At 38.6% G+C, this 26,935-nt stretch overlaps 1 protein-coding gene across 1 annotated transcript in view; it reads left to right on the top strand.

Annotated features, from left to right (window-relative positions):
- The window catches only part of Dhc98D (Dynein heavy chain at 89D), a 971,787-nt gene that overhangs the window by 255,920 nt on the left and 688,932 nt on the right, over nucleotides 1-26,935 (top strand). The window contains exon 19 of the mRNA XM_090387912.1: nucleotides 13,667-13,954. Within this exon, the coding sequence (XP_090244038.1) occupies nucleotides 13,667-13,954 (288 nt within the window). The remainder of the gene's footprint in view (nucleotides 1-13,666; nucleotides 13,955-26,935) is intronic.

Below are 26,935 nucleotides of genomic sequence, written 5' to 3'. Positions count from 1 at the left end.
AATATCCAGTGGACCAATCTGATTCATCCCTTTACTTCTAGAGTTTACATTGGTAAAGAACTCTTTGCTGTTTTTCTTTGCATCCTTTGCCAAGGATTTCTCATAATCTGCATTTGCCTACCTAATCTCCTTTGTTACTTGGTTTTCAGACCATAGGCTTCCATGTCACCCATTAATTTATATGTATCTCATGCATTTTTCTTCTCTGCCATATGTCTCATTAGTTCATCTGACTCCATTTAGGCCTAAACCTTGAACAATATTTCTTAGTTGGTATGTAAAGCCCAGTAGCTTCCAAGATAAGTTCTTTGAATGCTTGCCATTTTGAATTTGCTGTTGGTAACATCATCAGTTGGTCCCACTGTATGATCTTGGGTACCACTCTGTACTTCGACTAGAATTCAGGAAGAAGGCACTGATTGGCAGGTGCCACTCACTGTTTATCCCCGTCGCTTTCCTCCTAGGTAGACACGACTAGGGTGTTTATCTCCCCACTTGCCACTGTTTTAAAATCAGGAAATCGTTTTCCGATTTTAAAACAGGAGTATAAACACCCTACCTAAGCTAAGCATCCCCCCCTCGATGACACTAAACAATCATAAACAAAATGCATTCACAATAATCACCCAGTCAGGGAACTCGATACAATCACTCTGTTCTATGACCATGCCCACTACGCGGAGACAAGTGGCACCCAAATAATAGATTTTAGCCAAAGGCCTTTTGCGTCAGGTTCCATAACGCATGAGTAATATTGTTGCATCCAAAAGAGCAGGACTAAAATATTTAACTGAAATATTTACAAAGTATGCAAATATTTAAAATATTTACAAAATGCTAAACTATTTACAAATATACAATATTCATTAATATACACAAAAATGTTACAGTGGAACATCAAATGTTAGATAGTGAAGCACATGCACTAGGTTGGTGAACGTTATGGAGGTAGTTGTCAATAATTAATTGCATTTTTAGTGACGTAATTGCCTTGCCCTCTTTTCCCATTGACTGTAATAAATATCACTAGGAGGAAAACTTTTTTAATGTATAAAGAGATAATTGCCAAACTTCACAAATGTGGTAATCTGTTGTCTGCATCGTACATTTTCTGACTTTGTTTAGGAAAATGGTGAACCTTGGGAAAGCACCCAAGTTTCAGCAAATTGAAGATTGGGAACGAGATTAGCTCAGTGTGAGGCGAAGGTTTTACAGCTCCAGCTAATAGAGAAGTTTTTCTTAAATTTTTACCATTTTATTAACTTAATTGGCATATTACTTTATTTTCTAAAAGTAGCTTTATATTCCTAGTTATGACACTTGTTGATTTTGAACTTAGATAGAGATTTTGTGGGTTATTACTTAGTATTTGTAAAACTTGTACCATTCGAAACTTGCTGCCATTGCTAGTATTGATGCAGAATAGCATTATGTATATCTCGAACTTGATAGCGTAAGTTATAACATGAAACGAAGTAGCATAATACGTAGCACTGTAGTAGGAATCTGTTAGTGTAGTATAGTATTGGCAATTAATCAATTAAATTTATAAATCCTTTTAATTTTTAATTTTAATTAAATTGTATACAAATAAAAAATCATGCCCCAGGCTAGAGCAGCAAACCAACATGCGCAAAGTAGTGAAAGTGCTATGGTTTAGCGGAGAACTGAAGGGCGCAATTCTCCAATGCATCACAGTCAAGAAAAATGTGCAAAATGCAACATGTTTGTGAAAATCTCTCTCTCTCTCTCAAACAGGATATGATCTAGCCCCTGGAAGATATTGTGTATACTAGGTGCAGAGAATATGAAGAAATTTGGCACAAACTCAGCATTCTGATAGGCATCTATGAGAGTGTGAAGGTTGGGCGGATTCCTTTGAAGCAATTAAAATGAGGGGCCCATCAAGCTCTCAGCTGCCCAACACAATGCCAGAGCTCACTCTTATGCACCAGGCAACAAAGCAGAACCCTTCAGGGCAGTGCTGGTCCCACAGGAACTAGTTAAGTGACTCAATTGTCAGGGAAACAGGAAATATATTGTGCAAAAAAGCTTAGTTGGAATAGGACCAGAGTATGTCTGCCAGGGGCAAAGTTTGATGTTGTAGGGCAGATGTCATCTTTTAAAGGTACAAAAGGTTATATTGTTGTACACTTTGGCACTAATGACATTAACTGTAGGAGATCTGCAGATTTACTCAGTTAAGTACAGGTCATCGTTGAAATAAAGTCGCGAGTTAGGGATAAATTTGAAAGTGTCTGCAATCCTGCCCAGACGCAATAGGAGTGAGTATATAATGAGAGCCTTGTCAAACAATGTGGCCTGGGAGGGATTGTGCAAGGCTCACGGGGTAGTCTGTGCTTGTTAACAAGAGAGATTGCTTCTACAGGGATGGGGTACAATTAAATAGAAAGGATGCAAGAATATTTTCTGATGCTTGGTGAGATGCCGCTGGCTTGGGGAGATTCACAGACTAATAGATTAACATCAGCCGCAAGGCAGAGGTGGAAATGATTCTTGCATTGCTTCTATTGGAATGAGCAGCATCCTGGAAAGCAAGTTACTGGGGATTTCAGGAACTGCTGGAAGTCACGAAACAAGTAAATAAATGGGCTGTGTTAGAGTAACTAATAGTAAGAACAGGTGCATGTTTACTTGCATGTACACCAATGCTAGGAGTACAGTAAATAAATTTGATGAATTTGAAGTGCTAGTTAAGACATCCAAGGCATATGGATATTGTTGGGACATAGAGACCTGGTGTCAGACATAAGGGATACAGAAGTGGAATTTGGGAAGTGCATTGTGTACAGAAAGGATAGACAAGATAGAAAGGGAGGAGGGGGTTATGCTATTAGTTAAGAAACATATAAAATCTAAGTAAGTGCATCCAGTTCACATAGATGGCAGTACAATGTTGAGTCAGTTTGTTGTGACATAAGCACAAGGAAAGCTAAAACAAGGTAAGAATTTGTTATACAGAGAAATTGAGTGGACCAGTAAATCAGATGTCTTATAATGGGGTTTTTTTAACTTCCCAGAGGATGCAAAGACTTCTTTACTTATATAAATTCTAAAAGGAAGTGATGAATCAGGTTGGTCCACTTGATATCAGTAGTTTGACTGTAGATGATCATTCTCAGATAGCTGACGAACTAAATGAGGATTTTGCATTTATATTCACACATGAGCAGCTATTCAAGGAGGAGAGGGCCAGATGTTTATCAAACTCTAATATAGAGTTAATTTTGTAATAGATTTTGTAATAACTGAGAGCAACGTGAAGGACAAATTGTTGAAGTTATACCTAAGAAAAGCACCTGGGGTAGATGAGATCAATCCAGTTATATTAAAGGAGGTGGCAAAGGAAATAAGCAAACCCTTAGCCATAATTATGGGAGCATTCTTGGAATCGGCGGAAGTTCTCACGGACTGGAGAAGTGCAAATGTATCCCCAGTTTGCAAATGGGGGGGATCAAAGAGTGAACATTGGTAATTATAGACCTATTAGTTTGACTTCTGTTCCAGGGAAAATAATGGAGTCACTGGTTAAAGAAGCAGTGCAGGATCATCTAGACAAGACTGCAGCAATAATTCAGTCACAGCATGGGTTTGTTAAGGGGAAGCCTTGTGTGACCAATTTGATTGGATATTATGATGTGGTCACAAAGGAACTGGATGCAAAAAATAATTTTAATATTATATACTTGGATTTCAGGAAAGCTTTTGATACTGTTTTAGATGGAAAACTGCTGTATAATTTGAAGTAGTGTGGCATTAAGGGGAAGTTGCTAGAATGAATAATGGTTGAATGGGGATGAAGGATGATTGATTGAGAGAAGACAGAGAGTGTTAATCAATGGATACTGCTCTACGTGGAATAATGTTATTAGTGATATCCCTCAGGGTTCAGTGTTGGACTCTTTGCTGTTTTTTATATTTACTGGTACTATTTATGAAGGTATATCAAGCTTAATGTCAAAATTTGCAGATGATACAAAGGTTGGGAGGGTTGTTAGTAACAGTAATGACAGTATGCTGCTGCTGCAACAGGATCTATAAAATTTGGGCAGATGGGCTGAGAAGTGGCAGTTGAAGTTTAACATTCACAAATTCAAAGTACTGCATAAGGGTAGCAGTAATCCCAAAGAAATGTACCAACTGGGTAGTGTTACCCTCAGCGTAGTGGAGAATGAAAGAGACCTGTGGGTAATTGTGGAGGTAATTGTGTGTTCAGATATGAAGTGTTCTGAGCAGCGCTGACAGGCTGCCAGAGTAGGTCATAGGGTCTTGTCTATGATATATACCAGAATTTTGCGAGCAGAGAGAGAGAAGGTGATTATCCCCTTGTATAAGGCAATGGTCAGACCACACCTTGAGTATTGTGTACAGATCTGGAAGTCTCAATTTAGGAAGGATGTAGAATTGCTAGAATCATTACAGAGAAGAGCAACAAGACTGGTGGTGGTAGTAGTAGTAGTAATCATGGCATGTGATGCAAGAAAGCAAGCATCAGCAAAAAAAAAAAAAAATTCAAACAACCATTCCCTCTAAATATTTGTCCAGTTCTTCCTTATATTTATTTAAACTATTAACTTCCACAACGACAGATGGAAGTTTATTCCAACAATTAACCACCCACTGGTTACAGGCAAATTTCTGCACATCTATTCTATAGCTGATAGCTGTCTTTTGTCAATTTGAATTTATGCTCCTTAGGTTCGTAATATGAACAAGGGGAATAATTCCATCAGAATTCAGCATGCTCAACCCATTCAAGGCCTTATACACCTCAATCAGATCACCTCACAGGTGCCTAGTCTCCAGCAGCTGCAATTTGCAGAACTTAAGCCTTTCTTGGTAAGAGGATCCCTTCATTCCCATCACCAATCTTGTTGCATTTATTTGTACACGCTCAAGCAAATCTACATCTTTCCTAAAGTGAGGCCTCCATACCTGTACGCAGAACTCAAAGCATGGCCTGACCATTGCCTTATACAGAGGGACAATCACCTCCTCTTCCCTGCTAGCAGAATCCCTGTATATCATTGACAAAACCACATGACCTGCTCTTACAACCTGTCTGCATTGCTCAGAAAACTTCATATCTGACTGCACGTTCACTCTCAGATCTTTTGTGGCAACCTAAGTGTAGTTTGATTTTTCATTTTTTTTAAGAGCATTAGCAACTAAGGCCATATTGCTCCGGGGATATGCGGTGGTCATTCCCTAACCTTTCCGCATCCTCCGTATATTCATGGGCTCGAACCCCGGGTTAATCAAGAAGCGTGTGCTACTCACTGCCACTCCTGCCCACCTGGCTATGGAGGCACCCCTAAGTGTAGTACCACACAGTTGGTACATTCCTCTGGGGTTACTTCTACCCATATGCAGTACTTTGCATTTGTCAATGTTAAACTTCAGTTGCCACTTCTCAGCCCATCTTCCCAAATTTTCTAGATGCTGTTTCAGTAGCACACTGCCATTACTGTCAATGATAATGACATTGTATCATCTGCAAACTTCGACATTAAGCCTGATATACCTTCATCAATATCATTGATAAGTATACAAAACAACAGTGGACCCAACACCGAACCCTCTTGGACAACAATGAGCCTGACACCGAACCCTAATGGACACCACTAATAACATTAGTCCACAAAGAGCAGCGCCCATTGATTAGCATCCTCTGTCTTCTCCCACCCAATTGTAGAAACTTACCCTTTCTACAAAGTTTATCCATTGTAGAAACTTACCCTTAATACCATTCTACTCCAATTTGTACAGTAGTTTTCCATGCACAACTGTGTCAAAAGCTTTCCTGAAATCCAAGTATATATATCAAATTTATTTTTTGCATCCAGTTCCTTTGTAACCACATCATAATATCCAGTCAAATTAGTCAAACAAGACTTTCCCTTAATAAACCCAAGCTATGTCTAAATTATTGCTGCAGTCTTTTCTAGATGATCCTGCAATGCATCTTTAACCAGTGACTCCCTTATTTTACCCGGAACAGAAGTTAAACTAACTAGTCTGTAATTACTCGTGTCACCTTTTGTGAATTGGGAATACATTTGCACATCTCCAGTCCGTGGGGACTTCCCTGAGTCCAAGGATGCTCTCATAATTATGGATAAGGGTTTGCTTAGTCCCTTTGCTGCCTCCTTTAATATAATTGGATAGATACCATCCACCCCAGGTGTCTTTCTTATGTTTAACTTCAACAATTTCTACATTAAGCACACTGCTACAATTTGATAACCTTCTGACAACCCCAGTGGCTCACATCTGGTGAGTATGTGCTTGGCACACCCTGGGTCCTGAGGATGGATATCATCATTCTTTTCTTCCTTGGTGATTCCCCTTTATTTCTCTCTCTCTCTCTCGGTAGTTCCGAATTTTTTTTATTTTTTATTTTTTTTTTAGCTGGTGCAGCATAAGCCTCAGTGTTCCTTGCACCATATACCTAATAATAATAACTCCTCATGTGTGAATGTAGAGGCAAAATACTCATTCAGTTTGTTTGCTATCTGAGCAGGATCATCAACAGTCGAACCATCGATATATGAAGTGGACCAATTTGATTCAACTCCCTTCCTTTTAGAGTTTATATAAGTAAAGAAATCCTTGCTGTTTTTCTTAGCATCCTTTGCCAAAGATTTCTCGTAATCTGCCTTCGCCTGCCTAACCTCCTTTGTGACTTGATTACAGTCTAGTTTATTTCTGCCATAGGCTTCCGTGTCGCCTGATAATTTATATGCATCCCATGCATTTTTCTTCTCTGCCATGGGTCTCATTGGTTCATTTGACGACCATTTACACCTAAACCTTAAACAATATTTCTTAATAGGCATGAAACGATTAATTTCTTGAATGCTTCCTACTTAGAATTTGCTGTTGGTAAAATCATCAGTTGGTCCCACTGTACAGTGGGACCAACTGATGAGATTCTTCTTCTTGCCCAGATTACAAACCTGAGGGGGCATCGATTCAAACTGAGGAAAGACAGTAGTAGAATAGGTGTACGGAAGTTTTCCTTTAGCCAGCGCGAGTTGTTTGCTGGAACAAACTCCCATCTGTTGTTGTGGAAGTTGATAGCTTAAATAAATTTTAGGCAGAACTAGACAACATTTGGAGCCAATGGATCAGTGAAATGGGAAGTGTTTTTTTTTTTTTTTTTGGTGGCTGATGCTGTATAAGCTTGCTGTCTTGCATCCCGTGCCTCTACTAGTGCTAATGCTAATTTAATTCTTGGATTTGCTATTTGCCAAAGAAGCGTTATAGCTGATTATGCATGGTGCAGATTTCATCTCGATGAAGTGTTTTCATTGTGCATCAGTGATGTGAAGAAATGGTTATGTAATTTGCTAATTGCTATTGATGAATAAGGTAAGTGATTCTGTGTGATGGAATACTCATTTTTTTGGCGAAAGTAAAGAAAGCCTGCACGAGAACGACGAGAAATGTCGGATAAGTTACGCGGAAAATTAGTTTCCCGATATGGCACTCTAGCGCTGCTCACTCGGTAAACAAACGGTAAATGTTATCGGTCTGAAGCAAAGTCGAGAACGATATATTGATTGACAGGTAGGCATGGCAACGATGTGCTGATTGGTGCACGAACCAAACTGAACACACGATAACATCGGTTTAGTATCACTTTAGCAGCACTAATGGTAAATTGTCCTAATCCAACATGCCCTAACCTTTTTTTCACCATTACAGTACAGTATTTTGTAATGGTGGAAAAAGGTCAGGTTACCTCGACTTGAATCCCATGGGAGTTTGAACCCCTCCCAAAGTGGAGGGGTTAACATAACCTTTTTTCTTTAGAATCAGTCATATTTAGAAATACATTCATAAAAATAAATTTTTTTATGACTGTATGTTTATTTTCTTGTTCAATAATATGCCATAATGGTGAAAAAAGGTCAGGTTATATCCACTTGAATCCCATGGGAGCTTGAACCCCTCCCGAATTGGATGGGGTAACCTAACCTTTTTCTTTAGAATCAGGGGTGGACTACCACATAAATTGTTTATTATCAAAATATTAATTTTTTATTGCTGTACTTTTATTTTTAATGACACTCGTGCAGATATAAACATATCATTAGCATTAGTAGAGGCATTTGATGCAAGAAAGCAAGCTTATGCAGCATCAGCCAAAAAAAAAAAAAAAAACCCTTCCACTTCACCCCTTTGTTCGTTCGAAATACCTGTCCAGCTGAACCTTAAATTTATTTAGGCTATCAACTTCCACAACAAGGGATGGAAGTCCATTCCACCAACCAAGTACCCGCTGGCTAAAGGCAAATTTCCGCACATCTATCCTACATCTGTCTTTCCTCAGTTTTAATTTATGCCCTCTCAGGTGATTATTCTGAGCAAGAGGCAGAATCTCATCAGCATTGAGCATGCTCAAACCATTCAAGGCTTTATACACCTCTATCAGATCACCTCGCCGGTGCCTAGTCTCCAGACACTGTAATTTGCAAAACTTAAGCCTTTCTTCGTAAGAGCAACCCTTTGTTCCATTACTAATCCTGTTGCCTTTCTCTGTACTCGTTCCAGCAGCTCTACATCCTTCTTGAAATGAGACCTCCAGACCTGTATACAGTACTCAAGGTGTGGCCTGACTATTGCCTTATACAATGGAATAATCACCTCCTTATCCCTGCTAGAAAAATTCCTGTATATCCTTGATAAGACACCATGAGCTACTCTTGCAGCCCATATGCACTGCTCAGAGAACTTCATATCTGCCTGCAGAATTACCTCCAGGTCCTTTTCATTCTCTACCACTGTCAGTGTAGTACCACAGACTTGATACGTTGCTCTGGGGTTGCTGTTTCCCATATGTAGTATTTTACATTTGTCAATGTTAAACTTCATTTGCCACCTCTCAGCCCATCTGCTCAACCTTTCCAGATCCTGTTGCAGCAGTGTAGCATCAGTAGTGTACTTAACAACCCTGCCAACCTTTGTGTCATCTGCAAACTTGGACATTAAGCTTGATATACCATCATCAGTATCATTTATAAATACAGAAAACAATAATGGACCCAACACTGAACCCTGAGGGACTCCACTAATAACATTAGTCCACGATGAGCAGTGTCCATTGATTTCCACTCTCTGTCTTCTCCCCCCTCAACCACCCCTTTATCCCTAGCAGAAATTTCCCTCCAATGCCACACTGCTCCAATTTGTGCAGCAGTCTTCCATGTGCAACAGTATCAAAAGCCTTTCTAAGATCGAAGTATATAATATCAAAGTTATTCCCTGCATGCAGTTCTCTTGTGACTGCATCATAGTATCAAAACCAATTGGTCAGGCAAGACTTCCCCTTAACAAAACCATGCCGTGTCCAAGCTATAACTGAAGTCTTGTCTAGATGATCCTGGAGTGTTTCTTTAATCAGTGCCTCCATTAATTTTCCAGGAACAGAAGTTAAACTCACAGGTCTATAATTAATTGTGTCAACCTTTGTCCTCCTTTGTGAATTGGGGTCACATTTGCACATCTCCAGTCAATGGGTACCTCCACTGAGTCCAAGGAAGCTCTCATAATTATGGCTAAGGGTTTGCTTACTTCCTTTGCTGCCTCCTTCAGTATAACTGGATAGATCCCATCCACCCCAGGTGCCTTTCTTGTGTTTATCTTCAACAATTTCTCCTCCACTTTACTCTCAGTTATAACAAGATTCTCTAACTTACTGCCAGAGTTGAATACACCTCTGGCATTCCCCTCGCTGAATAACTCCTCATGTGTGAATGTCGATGGAAAATATTCATTTAATTTGTTAGCTACTTGAGCAGGATCATCAACAGTTGAACCATCAATATCAAGTTGACCAATCTGATTCATCCCCTTCCTTCTAGAGTTTACATAAGTAAAGAACTCTTTGCTGTTTTTATTTGCATCCCTTGCCAAAGATTTCTCGTAATCTGCCTTTGCCTGCCTAACCTCCTTTGTAACTTGGTTACAGATCAATTTGTATCTATCATAGGCTTGTGTCACCTGTTAATTTATATGTATCCCATGCATTTTTATTCTCTGTCATATGTCTCATTAGTTCATCTGAAATCCATTTAGTCCTAAACCTTGAAAAATATTTCTTAGTTGGTATGTAAAGCCTAGTAGCTTCCAAGATAAGTTCTTTGAATGCTTCCCATTTTGAATTTGCTGTTGGTAACATCTTCAGTTGGTCCCACTGTATAGAATTTAAATACTGTCTCAGACCATCGTAGTCGCCTTTACGAAAGGAATAACCCTTCCCTTTACCCCTGATGGTAGTTACCTCTTTGAGTAAATCCCACTTCAGCACACTGTGATCACTGCCACCTAGTGGTTCCTTTATCTGCAGATTCTTAATGCATGAAGAATCACTACTGATAATCAAATCAAGAGTATTACTCCCTCTAATTGCCTGCCGAACATGCTGATGTAGAAAACAATCATCCAATAAATCCACAAAAGCCTTTCTAGTGTATGAGTGACCAACCCACAAATTCCAGTCAATATCTGGGAAAGTAAAATCCCCCATTATAAGACTCTCTGATGTACTGGCACACTATTTCACTGTACAGTTTCTTATTATACTCATCAGAGTCATTAGGCTTCTAGCACACTCCTACTCTCAATTTCTGGAGGTCAACATTTATTGGGGTCACGACCATAAAACAATTTGCACCTTCTGGTTTATTGGGCTTTTCTGTTACTGCAAGCAATTATAAACAGGTAGTTTTTTTTTTTTTTTTGTTAATTGTTGGCGCATCGGTTTCTGTGGCCGTAATGTACCTCCCAAAGTTTTTGAATTTTACTCTGATCCAAGCCTGAGGTGGGATTCGAACCTGCGACATTTGGGTTACCAGGCAGGCACTTTACCCACCTGGCTAGCCCGGTTGGCAAATAAACGGGTAGTAAACTCGATCTTCTTGAATTTGCAAAAATACTGATTACTGGAATTGTGTGGTTTTATACGTTATTATGGTGAAATGTGTTTCCCCTTTACTGAAATCTTCAATCATATAAAAAACATAAATAAATTTTCAGGATCTTCTCTTCATTCCTTTTTTTTTAAGCTTTGTAAACTTGTTACTCCACACGAATCGTGTTTAATTGAAATTTGTGTGTGCCATTAAAAAATGCTTATGCATGCAATCATGAAATTTATAATCAAAAGAGAAGATTGTCTTGGAAACAAATGCCTCTTGAAACATTTCTGAAGACAACAACTCCTTGTGCAACAAACCAACTAGTGCCAAGCCAATAATGAGTGATCAACAAGTGTGCATTTGGTCGATGATGATGAAGAATAAACATTCTTTAACATTTGTAAGTCGTAAATAATTTCTCTATTATTATAATTTGCTTGATTTTACAGGCCACATTTTAATTTCTTTCGATAACTCAATCATTGTTTAAACATAAACTAATTAGCTAACTAATTTCATTGTTGAGAAAGTAACCCGTATTTTTAACCTTTTGTCTATGTAAAATAAATTCCTGCTTTACAAGCAAGCACTAGGAATGAATTAACTCGTAAAGTTGAGAACTACCTGTACTCGCGTAAAATTCTAGAGATGTGGTCTGAGGTGCCTGGGTAACATGGGATATAAGCAGTAGATACTGGTCTGCTGTCATGAGTGGGAGGGGGGTGAGAGTCTCGGGCAAGCTGTAATTTCTTGCTCTTGTACTGCTCCCTTGTCCAAGATATGGGCAGGGTAGCCACAGTTGATCAGGTCAGCTTTTACCTTTGAAACCTTGGTGCATCTGGCTACCTCTGAGCTGGAATGATTCCAAGCTCCAGAGAATAGTGCGTATACAGTGCTGTTCAGGTGGCAAGGGGCATGCTCTGACCTGTAGTGTGTGAATTGACCACATCAATGGGTTTCTGGTATACCAAGGTTTCTAGACATGAGTTGCTTCTCACTAAGACATCCAGAAAGGAAATGCTCTTGTTTGATTCCAATTCTAAAGTAAACTGGATGAAGGGGGATAAGGAGTTGACGTATTGTAATAGCTGTTCAACCGAATCTCGGGAGATGATGGTGAAAATATCATCTACATACCCACACCAGATGGTGATTGGTATCGACGGGTTCAGGAATATGCGCTCGTCTAACTCGATTGCATGTTGGCAATGACAGAGCTGACAGTGGCACCCATAGCCATTCCATGTATCTGTTTGTAGAGAGAGTCACCAAATGTGACAACACTGCCCGATAAGTGCAGGTTAAGGGCGGCACAGATGTCTTCTGTTGATAGTTGTTTGTTTGTTATTTGGTTTTTTAGGAGCATTAGCAACTAAGGCCATATTGCTCCGGGATATGCGGTGGTCATTCCCTGACTTTTCCGCATCCTCCGTATTTGGTGGTGACGGGCTCGAACCCCGGTCTAATCAAGAAGCGTGTGCTTCGCACTACTGCTCCTTCCCACCTGGCTACGGAGGCGCCTCTGTTGATAGAATTGTTCTGTCTGGTAGATTGGGGTCATTCTCTAAAAGCTGTCTGGCACATCGATGGCCTGCTGGACTGGTATAGAGATAAATAGGGAGACAACGTCAAAGGATGCCATGACCTTGCCTTCTGGAATTGTAAGGTGTTTGAGGAGGCGAAGGAACTCTTAACTGTTGGAGACGGTATGGATTGCATTTCCCACCAGTGATGTTAGGAGACGGGTAATGTGTTTTGACAGCTCGTAAGTTGGTGAATTCAATCCATACCGTAAGTTGGTGACAATGGGCCTAAGAGGGAGGCCTGGTGTATGCACCTTTGGCAGCCCTTAGAACTGTGGGAGCTGGCAGCCCCTGGCATGTAACTGCCAACTCTCTGTTTCTTCTCTGTTTATTTGTGTGGAAGGCCATCTAATGCAGATATTTTTAAATCAGTTGAAGAAGGTTATAAAGTAATAAAATAATACAGAAATACAGATGAAATGATATAGAATTAATCTGTAAATGTACAAAAATATATATTTATATTTTTTATATTTAGAGATTATATTACATACATATAGAAGAAAATATTGCAATACAGAATGCATGTGTGCACGCCCGCACACATGCGCATACGGGCACACACGCATGCACGCGCACACACAAAGTAAGGGGGCTCACATCTGGTGAGTATGGGCTTGGCACACCCAGGGTCCTGAGCTGGATATCATCATTCTTCTCTTTCTTGGTGATTCCCTTCTACTTTTGACTCTCTCTCTCTCTCTCTCTCTCTCTCTCTCTCTCTCTCTCTCTCTCTCTCTCTCTCCTCTCTCTCTCTCTCTCTCTCTCTCTCTCTCTCAGGGTTACTCGGGAACTTTTTTTTTTTTTTTTTTTTCCTGGTGCAGCATAAGCCTCAGGCTTCCTTGCATCATATGGATATTAATAATAATAATAATAATAAAAAAATAAAGAGTAATAAATATAGAGAGATGAAAATGTTGAATAGAGAGTGATATACATCATCAGAGCGATTATTGGACAATCTGATTATCTCCAAATTTTTAAAACATTGAAAATTAATTTTAAGAATTCATAACTTTGGTGTCAGAAAAGGTAAATTACAACATGAAATACTTGTATATTAATTTTATTCATATGTATCTCTCAATATATAAATTTAGTATGTGTTTTAGTATATATTTTAATCCATGTTTCCAGGCTTTGTCTATGTATCTTGGGGGTGCACCATCAGGTCCTGCTGGAACAGGCAAAACAGAAACAACAAAAGACTTAGCTAAAGCACTTGGATTACTCTGTGTTGTGACTAACTGTGGAGAGGGTATGGATTACAAATCTGTTGGAAAAATATTTTCTGGCTTGTGTCAGTGTGGTGCATGGGGATGTTTTGACGAGTTCAATCGTATTGATATTTCAGTGTTGTCAGTGGTTTCCACTCAGCTGAAGACTATTCAAACTGCTTTAATCCTGAATTCAAAGAGATTTCAGGTAAGGAAACTAATATATAAATAAAATATAATTTGTTTTTTTACTTGAGCAGAATATCGTGGTTTTTTATGATATTAAATTAAGAGCTGTAATATGTTGAAATATGATACATACACTGAATTATGACCACCTACCCCTAATACTTCTTAGGTCCTCCTTTTTCCCTCAGTATAGCAGCTATTCGACGTGGCATTGATTCAACAAGATGTCGGAAGCGTTTGGGAGGTATGGCCAACCAAGCTGTGCATAATACAGTCAGCAATGCAGGTATGGAGGTGATTGGTGTATCCAGATGCCCGATATGCCTTTCCATAGTATTCCACAAGTGTTCTATGGTATTGATATCGGGGGAGTTCAGAAGCCAATCGATATACTGGAAGTCAGAACTGTGTTCCCCAAACCATCCTTTCACAACAAGTGCCCGATGGCTCGCCGCATTGTCATCTTGGAAGACACCATTGCCATTCGGGAAAAAGTGTAACATAGTGGGATGTACAGTAAGCAAACAGTTGGTGATAGTGGAGACCACTGATACGTTGTTCCACATGCACCAGGGGTCCAAGTTCCTGCCAGTGAAACATGCCCCACATCATACAACTGCCTCCACCGGCCTGCACTTTTGATATCATACATGATGGATGAAGAGCCTCATGTTTTTGACGCCAAATCCGTACATGACCATTCATGGTGTGGAGTAAATAACGTGACTCATCCAACCAGCACACCTTTCAGTCTTCTAACGTCCAACTTGCATGCTCTTTGCACTGGGTGTGTCTTTTATGCCGATGAACCTTGGTAAGAGAGGATGCCGTAGGGGTCGTCTGCTGGTATAGTCCATGTGTGCGATGCATGGTCATGCCAGATATTGTTCCAGGTTGGCCCATGTTGTATTGGGTAGTCAGCTCCTCAACACTGCTGTGCTGTTTGCCTGTATGGGTCGTCGGACCCGGCGTTCACCTCCAACATCAACCTTTCGCTGACCTTTGCAATTTTGCCATTGGGTGATTGTTTGACCATTTTGACGCCAGTCCCAGTACATTTTAACTATGGCGGCTCTCAAACACCCCACCAGTTCAGCAGTTTGGGAAATCGAGGTATCAGCTTGTCGAGCACCCACAATCTGTCCTTTTTCAAAGTCCAATAAATCCTTCCTTTTACCCATCATGCTCGGAATTTTACTACCTATAGAACCACTGACACCTTATCTATGCTATGTAGGTCGACTAACTCCGAAGTCTCGTATCTCACGTGGTCAACGGGTCGCATTCAGTTTTTATAGGGCTGGTCATAATTCAGTGTTCACTCAGTGTATATGTATGATACATATATGTCCATTTTATTTGTATAATCAGATTAAAGTACACATAAGTAGATCAACTCAACATAATGTATGAATACTATAGTGTATCCATCATTAGAAAAATTCAGTGCAGAAAATTATTTTCAAAGTCTTTCTATTGGTGAAATGTACTTTTTTTAAATGAAGAAATAAAAAAAATGTGAATGGCTCATGCAGTAATGATAAATCAATAGGAATTATTGCAGCAAGTATATTGCATAGAGACATAGAAATAAAAAGATGTGGAGTTGGAGGGAAAAGTGAATGTCCAGAGAGTTATAGATACAAGAGGGAAAAAGGAGCAACAACATACAGTAGTAATGTATTTGATATCACTCCCTGTATTAGCAACGCTTATGAAGAATTGACTCAAATCGAAGAAGTTAAGAAAACCAGATGTAGAGATCACAGCAAAAGTTGTAAATAGACCAAAAATACAAAATAAATTTGGAGGGCTAGTTGCAAAGTGAGATGAGATGAAAGCTCTGTATGCAGTTTCGATTATTTTGCCTTGAAATTTTGATTTGCAAGGCAAATTTTGATTATTTTGCCTTGAAAAATAAATAATGTTATGACAATTTGTTAGTCATTTATCTGGTACTGGTTTCATCTTATTTCATGAGTGAACAGATAATTTTGAAAATTCTCGTTTTGATTTCTATGTTGAGATGACATCTTTTGTAGACATATCATTTGAAGATCATTTCTCGAATCTAGAAAAGTTCCATTAAATGATACACTCATTTGACGAAAAACATCAGAATTAGTCCCATAAGTTAACTTTTTTTTATTTAAACCTAAGATCTGTAAATTTGAGATTGCACACTGAAGTTGAATTTAACTGTTAACAAAAAAAAATTAAAAATGTGATGTAATTAATTAAAATGGCAGAATTTTGGATTGCATTAAAGATCAATTGTTTAGGTGTGTTTATATATGCATAAAGCAACTATAATCTTCACTAAGAGGCATCTCCATAGCTAGGTGGGCAGGAGCAGCAGTGCGTAGCACACGCTTCTTGATTAGGCCGGGGTTCGAGCCCATGCCCACCAAATACGGAGGATGCAGAAAGGTCAGGGAATGGCCACCACATATCCCCAGAGCAATATGACCTTAGTTGCTAATGCTCCTAAAAACCAAATAACAAATAACAAACTTCACTAAGAGTACTCTGTTTGTCCACCTGTATGTAACACAACTCCAATTTGACAGATTTCATGAAATTTTATATTTGGCTCCTTTAGAAAGAATTTTAGAGCTAACCCAAATTTCATTAAAATTTGACAAATTTATTATTCCTTTTTTTTTCCATATATATCACATAGCTTAACCATATACTATATACTGTTGTTGAATTGCATGTTACTATAAATTTATTGGAGGAATGAGGTTAAATATAGTGGATGCACAGAAAGAAAAGTTCTTGGTCTCTGCAAAATGTGCCCATGAAAATGATTGCATTTTGAAGAACTCAGTGTTGTTGTTATCAATTTAAATATGTAATATCAATTTACACATTGAAATTGATACTATGTAACAAATTTTCAAAAAGATTTTGTTTTTCTTAATTTCTTGTTGTTTCTTTATGGATTTGGCATACTAATTCTGAATATGACCCTTATTATTTTCATAGCATCAGTGATTTATCTAAAAATGAAAGAAAAGTAAATGTGCAATAACAATATATATCAAATTTATTAATAATAGGGTAGATTATTTATCTACTCTGTTATTAATAAATTGTATAGAGGAGTGGGGATTATTAATTTTTGCTACGAGTAGACAAAACTAAAAAATGACATTAAAAAAAAATTGAAACCCTCCTTGGGTTTCAAAAAAAATCATTAAAAATGTATATTTTAATGTCTTTGTCTTCACTATAATCTACCCTAATTAAGAACCAGGTATAATTACTCATTGTAGCTTCATCCCATCTTCCTTGACTGTCTGTCTTTGTGTAATCTCTTTCTTTCTCTCTCTCCCTCCCTCCTTTGCTCTTACACTGACATTATCCAGATTTGGTCTTAAAATAATTCAGGTGAGAGTGTAATTAATGTAGTATGATTAATATACTGCATACCATTTTTCTGTGTGTGTGTGTGTGTGTGTGTGTGTGTGTGTGTGTGTGTGTGTGTGTGTGTGTGTGTGTGTGTGTGTGTGTGTGTGTGTGTGTGTGTGTGTGTGTATGCACACACCTGACTTGTGTACCAGTAAATATTTCACTTTTCATTTTTGAGTGGCAATTTTGGAAATGTAGATTGTAAGCGATCAAAAGCATCACTTTGAGGATCCAATGTTTTAAGAAATTGTTTGTCGAGTCCTCCCAGTTTCGTATGGTGGTGGAAGGCAAGGTGTGTGAGTGCAAGATGCAACTTAGTTCTACCTTTATTACCAAGTTCCTCGCTAAATCATCTAATGCTTGCTGATTAGTGAATGGCATTTTACATGAACAGGCTTCTGAGATGTAATCCTAATTATGCTGTTCATTAGATCATCCAATTCTGAAGAATCTTCTCTGGAAATGGATTGGGAATTGGCATATCTGCATTATGTAGCACTAGAGCAGTAGTGGATGGTAAGTTGAGATGCACTAAATCTTTTCAAACCACAGACGTTTTTAAATTTTGATATGTCCACCACACAAAAGTTGCAGTTATCATAATGGTTTGTGCGCTCTCTCCATCTTTCAGGTTGCAAAAATTTGTATATACTTATAACTATCGAGAAACCATTACCTTAATGTTGGCCTGCAGCTGCCACAGCTGAAACGAGGCCCTGCAACCTGTCTTGATCACTCCAGAGGCATTCCAAAATAAGCTTCATATGCACTGAGAAACTTGTTGCCAACAATGATGTTACGCTTCACCTGCTTTGGAACTACAAAAATATCGACAAACATACATTTTGAGCCATAGCAAACTGTAGTTCTCCATGCAGCTGTAGGAGTTTCACCACTTGTTGCTTATTTGGAGAGCTCTGTGTTCCCATCAATGACTGGAGAAATTTTTATTAAGTCCTCTTAAAATAATAGTTAGCTAATCCTAGGCAGAGGGTCTAGGATTTTTTCCTTGTCATTTATTCCTTATCAGCCCACACAATGTATAGATTGTGTGGGCTGATAAGGCTTGTGAACACCTACTTGTATAGACATAATACACAAGGCACATTATAATAAGTTGCTTCCTAAAATTTAATAACAATGCAAATTGCCAAAAAAATAAAATATATATAAAAAAAATAAAAATAAACAGCTTGTGTTTCTCTTTCCATATAGATAGCAGTCCAGCTGCTTTTGAACTTCCCCAAGCTATCAGCCTCATCAACTTATTCCAGTAATTAATGACTTGCTAGCTAAAAGAAAACTTCCCACAATCCATTGTAAATCTCTTTCCTGTAATTTGAAATGATGGCCTCTGGTTCTGGAGCCATTTATGACAGTAAACCTTTTGCCTTCATTCATTTTACTATTCTCCCAGAACCTCAAATATTCAAAGTCTCACCTCATATCAGTATACTCTTTTAGAGATCTTACCAAGCAAGTTGCCAACCTTTGGTTTCTTTCAAGAAACTCATTTCCTTTTTTTTTTGGGTATGGTTCTCCATACTTGATCATAGTATTCTGGATGCAGTGTTATAATCACCTTATGCATTGGGATTATAACCTCCTTATTTCTGCTTATTCCTCCTTATCATGGTATCATATCAATGATTTATCAAACATTTGGTTAAATGTTTGATAAATCATTGATATGATACCATGAGCCTTCTTTACCGCTTGTATGCAGTGATTGAAGAACTTAATATCTGACTGTAATTAACTCACAAATCCTTCTCTTCCTCTACTGTTTTTAATTGATTTTGCTGAATTAAAACATAACTGCCACTTTTCTGGCTATCCTTGAAGCCTATCTAAGTTATCCTGTAGGAGTGCTTGGTACTGACCATTAAACATTATCACTATCTACACATTATCTACAAATTTTGACATAATACTATAACCCTTTTTTGGTTTCATTTAATGAAATCAGAAATAACAGGTCCCAGTATTAATCCTTGTGGCATCTCACTTCTAACATTAGGCCAATGTGGAGAATAGTTGCAGTTTCCATAATTACAACACCCTGCAGCTACCCTGCAATCCATCTTAAAATTTACTGTGATTTCCACATGCTTTCTTAGTAACTTTTCATGAGGGACTGAGTCATATGCTTTGCTAAATCCCAAATAAATAATATCAAAATTATTTCCCATATCAAGCTCTTGAGAAGCTGTGTCAAAATAACTGGCCAGGTTAGTTGAGCCCTTCACGATTTAATTTCTGTCTCAATGTCTCTATATTGCATTTTTTATCATTGCCTTCATGATTTTCCCTATTATTGAAGTCAGACCAATTGATTTGTAGTTACCCAGTTCACTCTTAGAATCATCTCTCTCTCTCTCTCTCTCTCTCTCTCTCTCTCCCCCACCATCTTTTGTCAAGGGCTGTTCCCAGAAATTCTTTGGGTATGTCCTTCTTAAGGCTGTAGTACAAGCCTCTTTTGGCTATGAGAACGCCAGCTAGCATCTGCAGTGCTGGTATGCTCACAGTGCACCATGCTCTGGTGATAGTGAGAAGTATTGTCCTCTGAATTATCTCTAATTTGTTCCTCTTTCTGACTATGGCTGTACAGGTAAACTATGCACCAGCTCCATAGGTGATGACAGGCAAGAACACCACTTTGTATATGATTGCCAGAGTCCTTCTTTTGAGCCCCCTATCAGCCCGACTGATCCTGGCAATCCTGCCTGCATAATTTCTCACTTGAACAGTTCGAATTCCACCTTCATTCATTTTACTAATTCTTCTCCGAGCCTTATAAACCTCAATCAGGTTGCCTCTGAGGTGTCTGGCTTCCAAGCTCTGTAGCCCACATAATCAGAGTTTTTCCTCAGATGATCATCCTTCTGCTAATCTCACCATTTGAGTTGCCCATCTTTGGACCCTTTCAAGAAGGTTGATGTCTTTTTTCAGGTGGAAGACTTTAATATTTTTATCACCAATACCTTATACTATTCAAATATATAAATTTATAAATAAATTGAGGAAGGGTGGTTTCAGAATAGATGTGTGGAAGTTTGCCTTCAGCCAGCTGGCGGGTGGTTGATTGTTGGAACAAACTTCCATCTGTTGTGGAAGTGGGCAGTGTACATTAAAACTAATATTGCCATGCCTTTGTGTGCAGCTCTATAAAGACTGTTTATGTATGGTGCAGAAGTGTGGTCGACTAAAAGGTTCAGCTTAGTGATTCCCATTTTGGAATGCAGCTGCTGTTAAAAGCCAATAAAAAGTGTTGCGTGATAGAACAAAATGTTTTTGTGTCTTCCCAGACATGACAGGACAGATTTCATGATAAAAGACTTGTAGATTAACTATAAGCTTGAGGGACTCTACAAGGCTTAAGATGGGGGAGGGCAGGATTTTTCTCAGCATTAGTTTGTAGAGGAAATGTATTTTGTAAAGATGATATAAGGCTATTCAAGGTTTTTTGCTGATGCCATTGTGGCATCACCAAAAAACCTTGTTCAGAGAAACTACTGGTTTAGGGGTGAATTAGGGAAGAGAGAAACTACTGGTTTAGGGGTGAATTAGGGAAGAGAGAAACTACTGGTTTAGGGGGGAATTGGGCGCCTCCGTAGCCAGGTGGGAAGGAGCAGCAGTGCGTAGCACACGCTTCTTGATTAGACCGATGTTCGAGCCCGTCACCACCAAATACGGATGATGCGGAAAGGTCAGGGAATGACCGCCGCATATTCCCGTAGCAATATGGCCTTAGTTGTTAATGCTCCAAAAAACCAAACAACAACAATAGGGGTGAATTAGGGAAGGCAGACATGATTGACTAAGTTCAAGGCATGCAGCAAAATTGCCATTGCACACTCTCTGAAAGCACTTGTGTGCAACCATTGAAAATTCAGATATAGATAAAAACACATTTATTAACTATAAAGGGATATCAGAGTTGTGAAAAGCAATAAATTACAAAATTTAATTTGCCTATATGGTAATGCAAGAAGTATTGTAAACAAGTTAAATTAATTTGAGCTTTTGATCAAGCCAGCTAATGGTGATATACTTGGGCTCATTGAGACATGATGTGACTGAGAGATACAAAATGAAAAATTTCATTTTGGCAAATATTGTGTGTATGGGAGAGATAGAATGGCTGGGGAGTGATGTATCTCTATCATGACCTCTTAGAAGGTAGCAAGAATATTCTCTGAGTCAGATAATGATAATGTTGAATCAGTGTGGTGTGAAATGAATTGTGGTAAGTGGAAGATTGGGGCATGTTACCGGCCAAATGAGTCTGAGAAGTATCACATATATCTCCTTAGGTGCAGCTTGAATGGGCTAGCAAGTATGATTGTCTCGCTCTAGTGACTTTCACCTGCCTTTTATCAACTGGGATACATGGACTGGAAATACATTATATGGTAATAGTTTTTTTGAATAAACCAGATGATTGATACTTATTCCAGCATGTCTGAGAGAGTAGATCAGGATCTAACATCCTAGATCTGGTTCTCATTAAGGAGCTTAACTGTATCAAAAACTTGACAATAGGGAAACCTGTAGCAGGCAGTGACCACAATACCATAAAATGAGTCGTATCTAAAGAAACTTATGTAGTCAAAGGTAAAGGTGAGCATTTCAATTTCAGGAGAGGAGACTATATTTATTGTTATTTGGTTTTTTTTTTAGGAGCATTAGCAACTAAGGCCATATTGCTCCTGGGATATGCGGTGGTCATTCCCTGACCTTTCTACATCCTCCGTATTTGGTGGTCATGGGCTGGAACCCCGGTCTAATCAAGAAGTGTGTGCTATGCACTGCTGCTCCTGCCCACCTGGCTACGGAGGCGCCTAGGAGACTATAAGGGATTGAGATATTTCCTGGGCTCGATTAACTGTGGAGATTGAGGAGACTTAAAGAATACTTTGGGAAATTTTAAAATATTTATTCTTGAAGATATAATGACATTTGTACCAAGTTAAGGGCCAAGTTCCATCCACATAAGATGCCAAAATAGATGACAGGTGAGGTTAAGAGTTTAATTCAGCAAAAGAAACAAGTGGACGGTTACTGACAATCACAAGATTCTATTTTATATAAGAATTATAACATAATATGAAACAAATCTGGTGATGGGGGTAAGATGGGCAAATGCTGATTATGAGGAAGGTTGTTTGTTCGTTATTTGGTTTTTAGGAGCATTATCTTGTTGCCCTTCTCTGTACACGCTCAAGTAAATCTACATCCTTCCTAAAATGAGGCCTCCAGACCTGTACGCAGTACTCAAGGCGTGGCCTGACCATTGCCTTATACAGAGGGATAATCACCTCCTCTTCCCTGCTAGCAAAATTCCTATATATCATTGACAAAACCCCATGACCTGCCCTGCCAGCCTGTCTACATATATATACAAGTGGTAATATAAATATATTACCACTTGTATTTTAGAAGGTGAAATACCAAATTCTTTGATGGGAAAATGTAAACACAGTAATCTGTGGTGGATTCAGGAATGCATGCATGCTAAACAAGTTAAAAATAGATCATGAAACAAGTTTCATCAATACATTACCACTAATAATATTATAAACTATAAAAGACTAAAAGCTAAAGTCTGGAAAATATGAACTAAAGCCAAAAAAGACGCCTGGATCAGTTTTGCTTCACCGAAACTGGACCAGGATCTTTTAACAAGTGCACAGATAAAAGAGTCATATGGAGAAAAATTCGACCACTTAACAGCAGATATGTACAGGCTCTAATGTCCCTTCCCAGAAAAAATAATGAATGCTTTAGCTGAATCACTTGCCAGTATATGAACTTTATTTTCTTATAAATCATGTGAAGGCATGAACAGAACAACATAAAATAAATTTCTCTACTGTGGTACCTCTCCCATATGACTAGCCATTCACATCAATAGATCTCCAAGAATCTCTGAGAAAAAAAAACATCCAGTAGTAATGCATATTGCTTTAATGAATCTCTGAGTAAAATATCCAGTCCAATGAGAAATCCATTGCAAAATCGTTGGCAAAGGATGCAAAAAAAACAGAAAAGAGTTCTTTACCTATGTAAACTCTAGAAGGAAAGGGATGAATCAGATTGGTCCACTTTATATTGATGGTTTAACTGTTGATGATCCTGCTCAGGTGGCTAACAAACTAAATGAGTATTTTGCATCTACATTCACACATGAGGAGTTATTCAGGAAAGGGAATGCCAGAGGCGAAGTTAACTCTGGCAGTGAGCTAGATGATTTTGTAATAACTGAGAGGTAAGTGGAGGAGACATTGTTGAGGATAAACATAAAAAAGCACCCGGGGTGGATGGAATCTATCCAGTTATATTAAAGGAGGCAGAAAAGAAAGTAAGCAAACCCTTAGCCATAATGACAGCTTCTTTGGACTCTGGGGAGGTACCCATAAATTGGAGATGTGCAAATGTGACCCCAATTCACAAATGTGGATCAAAGGCTGACACAAGTAATTATAGACCTGTGAGTTTAACTTCTGTTCTGGGAAAATTAATGGAGGCACTTGTTAAAGAAGCACTGCAGGATCATCTAGATCCTGCAGTGCTTCTTTAAGTGATGTAGCTTATAGACTTATAGCTCGGACACAGCATGGTTTTGTTAAGGGAAAGCCTTGCCTGACCAATTTGATTGGATACTATGATGCAGTCACAAAAGAACTGGATGCAGGGAATAACTTTGATATTATATATTTAGATCGTAGAAAGGCTTTTGATACTGTTGCTCATGGAAGACTGCTGCACAAATTGGAGCAGTGTGGCATTGGAGGCAAATTGCTGCTATGGATAAAGGGATGGTTGAGTGGGAGAAGACAGAGAGTGGTAATCAATGGACACTGCTCATCGTGGACTAATGTTATTAGTGGAGTCCTTCGGGGTTCAGTGTTGGGTCAATTGTTGTTTTCTGTATTTATAAATGATATTGATGATGGTATATCAAGCTTAATGTCCAAGTTTGCAGACGATACAAAGGTTGGCAGGGTTGTCAAGGACACTACTGACGCTATGCTGCTGCAACAGGATTTGGAAAGGTTTAGCAGATGGGCTGAGAGGTGGCAAATGAAGTTTAGCATTGACAAATGTAAAGTACTACATATGGGAAACAGCAACCCCAGAGCAATGTATCAACTCTGTGGTACTGCACTGACAGTGGTAGAGAATGAAAAGGACCTGGGGATAATTGTGCATCCAGATATGAAGTTTTCTGGACAGTGCAGACGGGCTGTAAGAGTAGCTCATGGTGTCTTGTCAATGATATACAGGAATTTTTCTAGCAGGGATAAGGAGGTGATTATTCCCTTGTATAAGGCAATGGTCAGGCCACATCTTGAGTACTGTATACAGGTCTGGAGGTCTCATTTCAAGAAGGATGTAGAGCTACTGGAACGAGTACAGAGAAGGGCAACAAGATTAGTGAATGGAACAAAGGGTTGCTCTTACAAAGAAAGGCTTAAGTTTTGCAAATTACAGTGTCTGGAGAATAGGCACCGGCAAGGTGATCTGATAGAGGTGTATAAAGCTTTGAATGGTTTGAGCATGCTCAATGCTGATGGGATTCTTCCTCTTGCTCAGAATAATTACCTGAGAGGGCATAAATTCAAATTAATTAAAGACAGATGTAGGATAGATGTGCGGAAATTTGCCTTTAGCCAGCAGGTAGTTGGTTGGTGGAACACACTTCCATACCTTGTTGTGGAAGTTGATAACCTAAATAAATTTAAGGCTCAGCTGGACAGGTATTTCGAACGAACGGAGAGGTGAAATGGGAGTGGTTTTTTTTTTTTTTTTTTTTTTTTTTTTTTGGGCTGGTGCTGCATAAGCTTGCTTTCTTGCATCATATGCCTCTACTAATGCTAATCCAGTCTATTACTTAATGTTAAAGCAACTAAATATAGCAAAGGAAAAAAAGTACTTTTTAAAATTTTATAATCAGGTATTTTTAAAAAATTCTTACCCCAAAACCCCTGGCATCATTACATTGACCTGGTCTTTCTGAAGCCAGGAAAGGACCATTCCTTTGCACATAACTGTAGGCTGATTTCATTTACCATCTGTTTAGGCCAAGTGTTGGAAATAATGGTTAACAGACAATTCATGCGTTTGGTATTAAAGGTATATCTTTAATACCAACCAATTCTACCTGATTCAAAATCTTCATTATTTTGGATTCAAAGGTGAGTTATCTCAATTTATATGAAACTTCGTACACCACAGAACATGTCAAGCTAGTTATCATAGCACTCAAATCGTTTGTGCAAAAAGATGGTGTCCCAAAAGGTTCCATCCTTGGTGCAACATAATTTGCTATAAGAATTACTAACAAGACACAGGACATCACAAATACGGTTGAATAATATTGCATTCTTTGGGAAAAAGACATCATACTGAAGGTGGAAGAAACTGCTGTAGCACTTTCTTCCACCTTCTCAATAATGATGTCTTTTCCCAAAGAATGTGGTATATATTCTGCTGAATTGTAAGCAATACAACTAGCCCTAGACCACATAAGTAATCGCCACATCAAACAAGCTATAATATGTACAAAATTTTTAAGTACAGTTAACACCATTCAGTTTATATTTTGGTTTATCTCATCCCATTTATGACATTCTTCATAATGATGCAAATCTTGACAGACTCTTTCACTACTTGAGATACTACTATTCACAATCAGGTGCCTCCATAGCCAGGTGGGCAGGAGCAGCAGTGCATAGCACATGCTTCTTGATCAGACTGGAGTTCAAGCCCGTGACCACCAAATACGGAGGATGCGGAAAGGTCAGGAAATGGCCACTGCATATCCCCGGAGCAATATGGCCTTAGTTGCTATTGCTCCTAAAAACCAAATAACAACAACAATATTCGCAATCAGACACATCCTCATTGAATATCTCCAGCAGTCAAATATCCAGAAATCCAGTTTTACCTCTCTATCCAATTTTCAGGATAACCTTATCACACATTCTTGTTAATGACACAAATCTTGACGAACTGTTTCACTACTTGAGATGCATCAATTTATATAATAATATCTAAGCAACATAATATTAAAAAAGTAGTCACAAATAAGTCATGAACAGGCACAGTTTGGTACAGAGGAGACCCTTGTGCCAAAAACCTCTAACGCAACAAGAGCAAACAAAAAATTCAAAGCTTTGCGGAATGTTAAATCAAATTTTAGAATCTTTGGAGAATATAAAATCTGTTGAGGTTAAAGGAGGACAAGACTCCAGAGGAAGATGGTATATATATATTCAGTTATTACTAAAAAGGCTGCACTTGAATTTATCATTGGGAATTTTAATTAGAATGTCATTAGACTCCAGGAAGGTGCTCAAATCTGCCCCAGTCTACAAAGGTGGTTCTAAAAAGGAGTTGGTTGAATGGCAGACGGCAGAGAGTGGTAATAAATGGACACTGCTCTACGTGGACTAATGTTATTAGCGGAATCCTCAAGGGTTCGGTGCTAGGCGCATTGTTGTTTTGTGTATTTATCAATGATATCGATTAAGGTATATCAGGTTTAATGTCCAAGTTTTCAGATGGTACAAAGATT

Source organism: Mastigoproctus giganteus, chromosome 2 (assembly GCF_048544385.1).
Source record: "Mastigoproctus giganteus isolate SK-2022 chromosome 2, ASM4854438v1, whole genome shotgun sequence".
In the NCBI taxonomy this organism is placed as follows: Eukaryota; Metazoa; Arthropoda; class Arachnida; order Uropygi; family Thelyphonidae; genus Mastigoproctus; species Mastigoproctus giganteus.
Note: the sequence above shows the minus strand (reverse complement) of the source record. Positions and strands in the feature narration are given on the sequence as shown.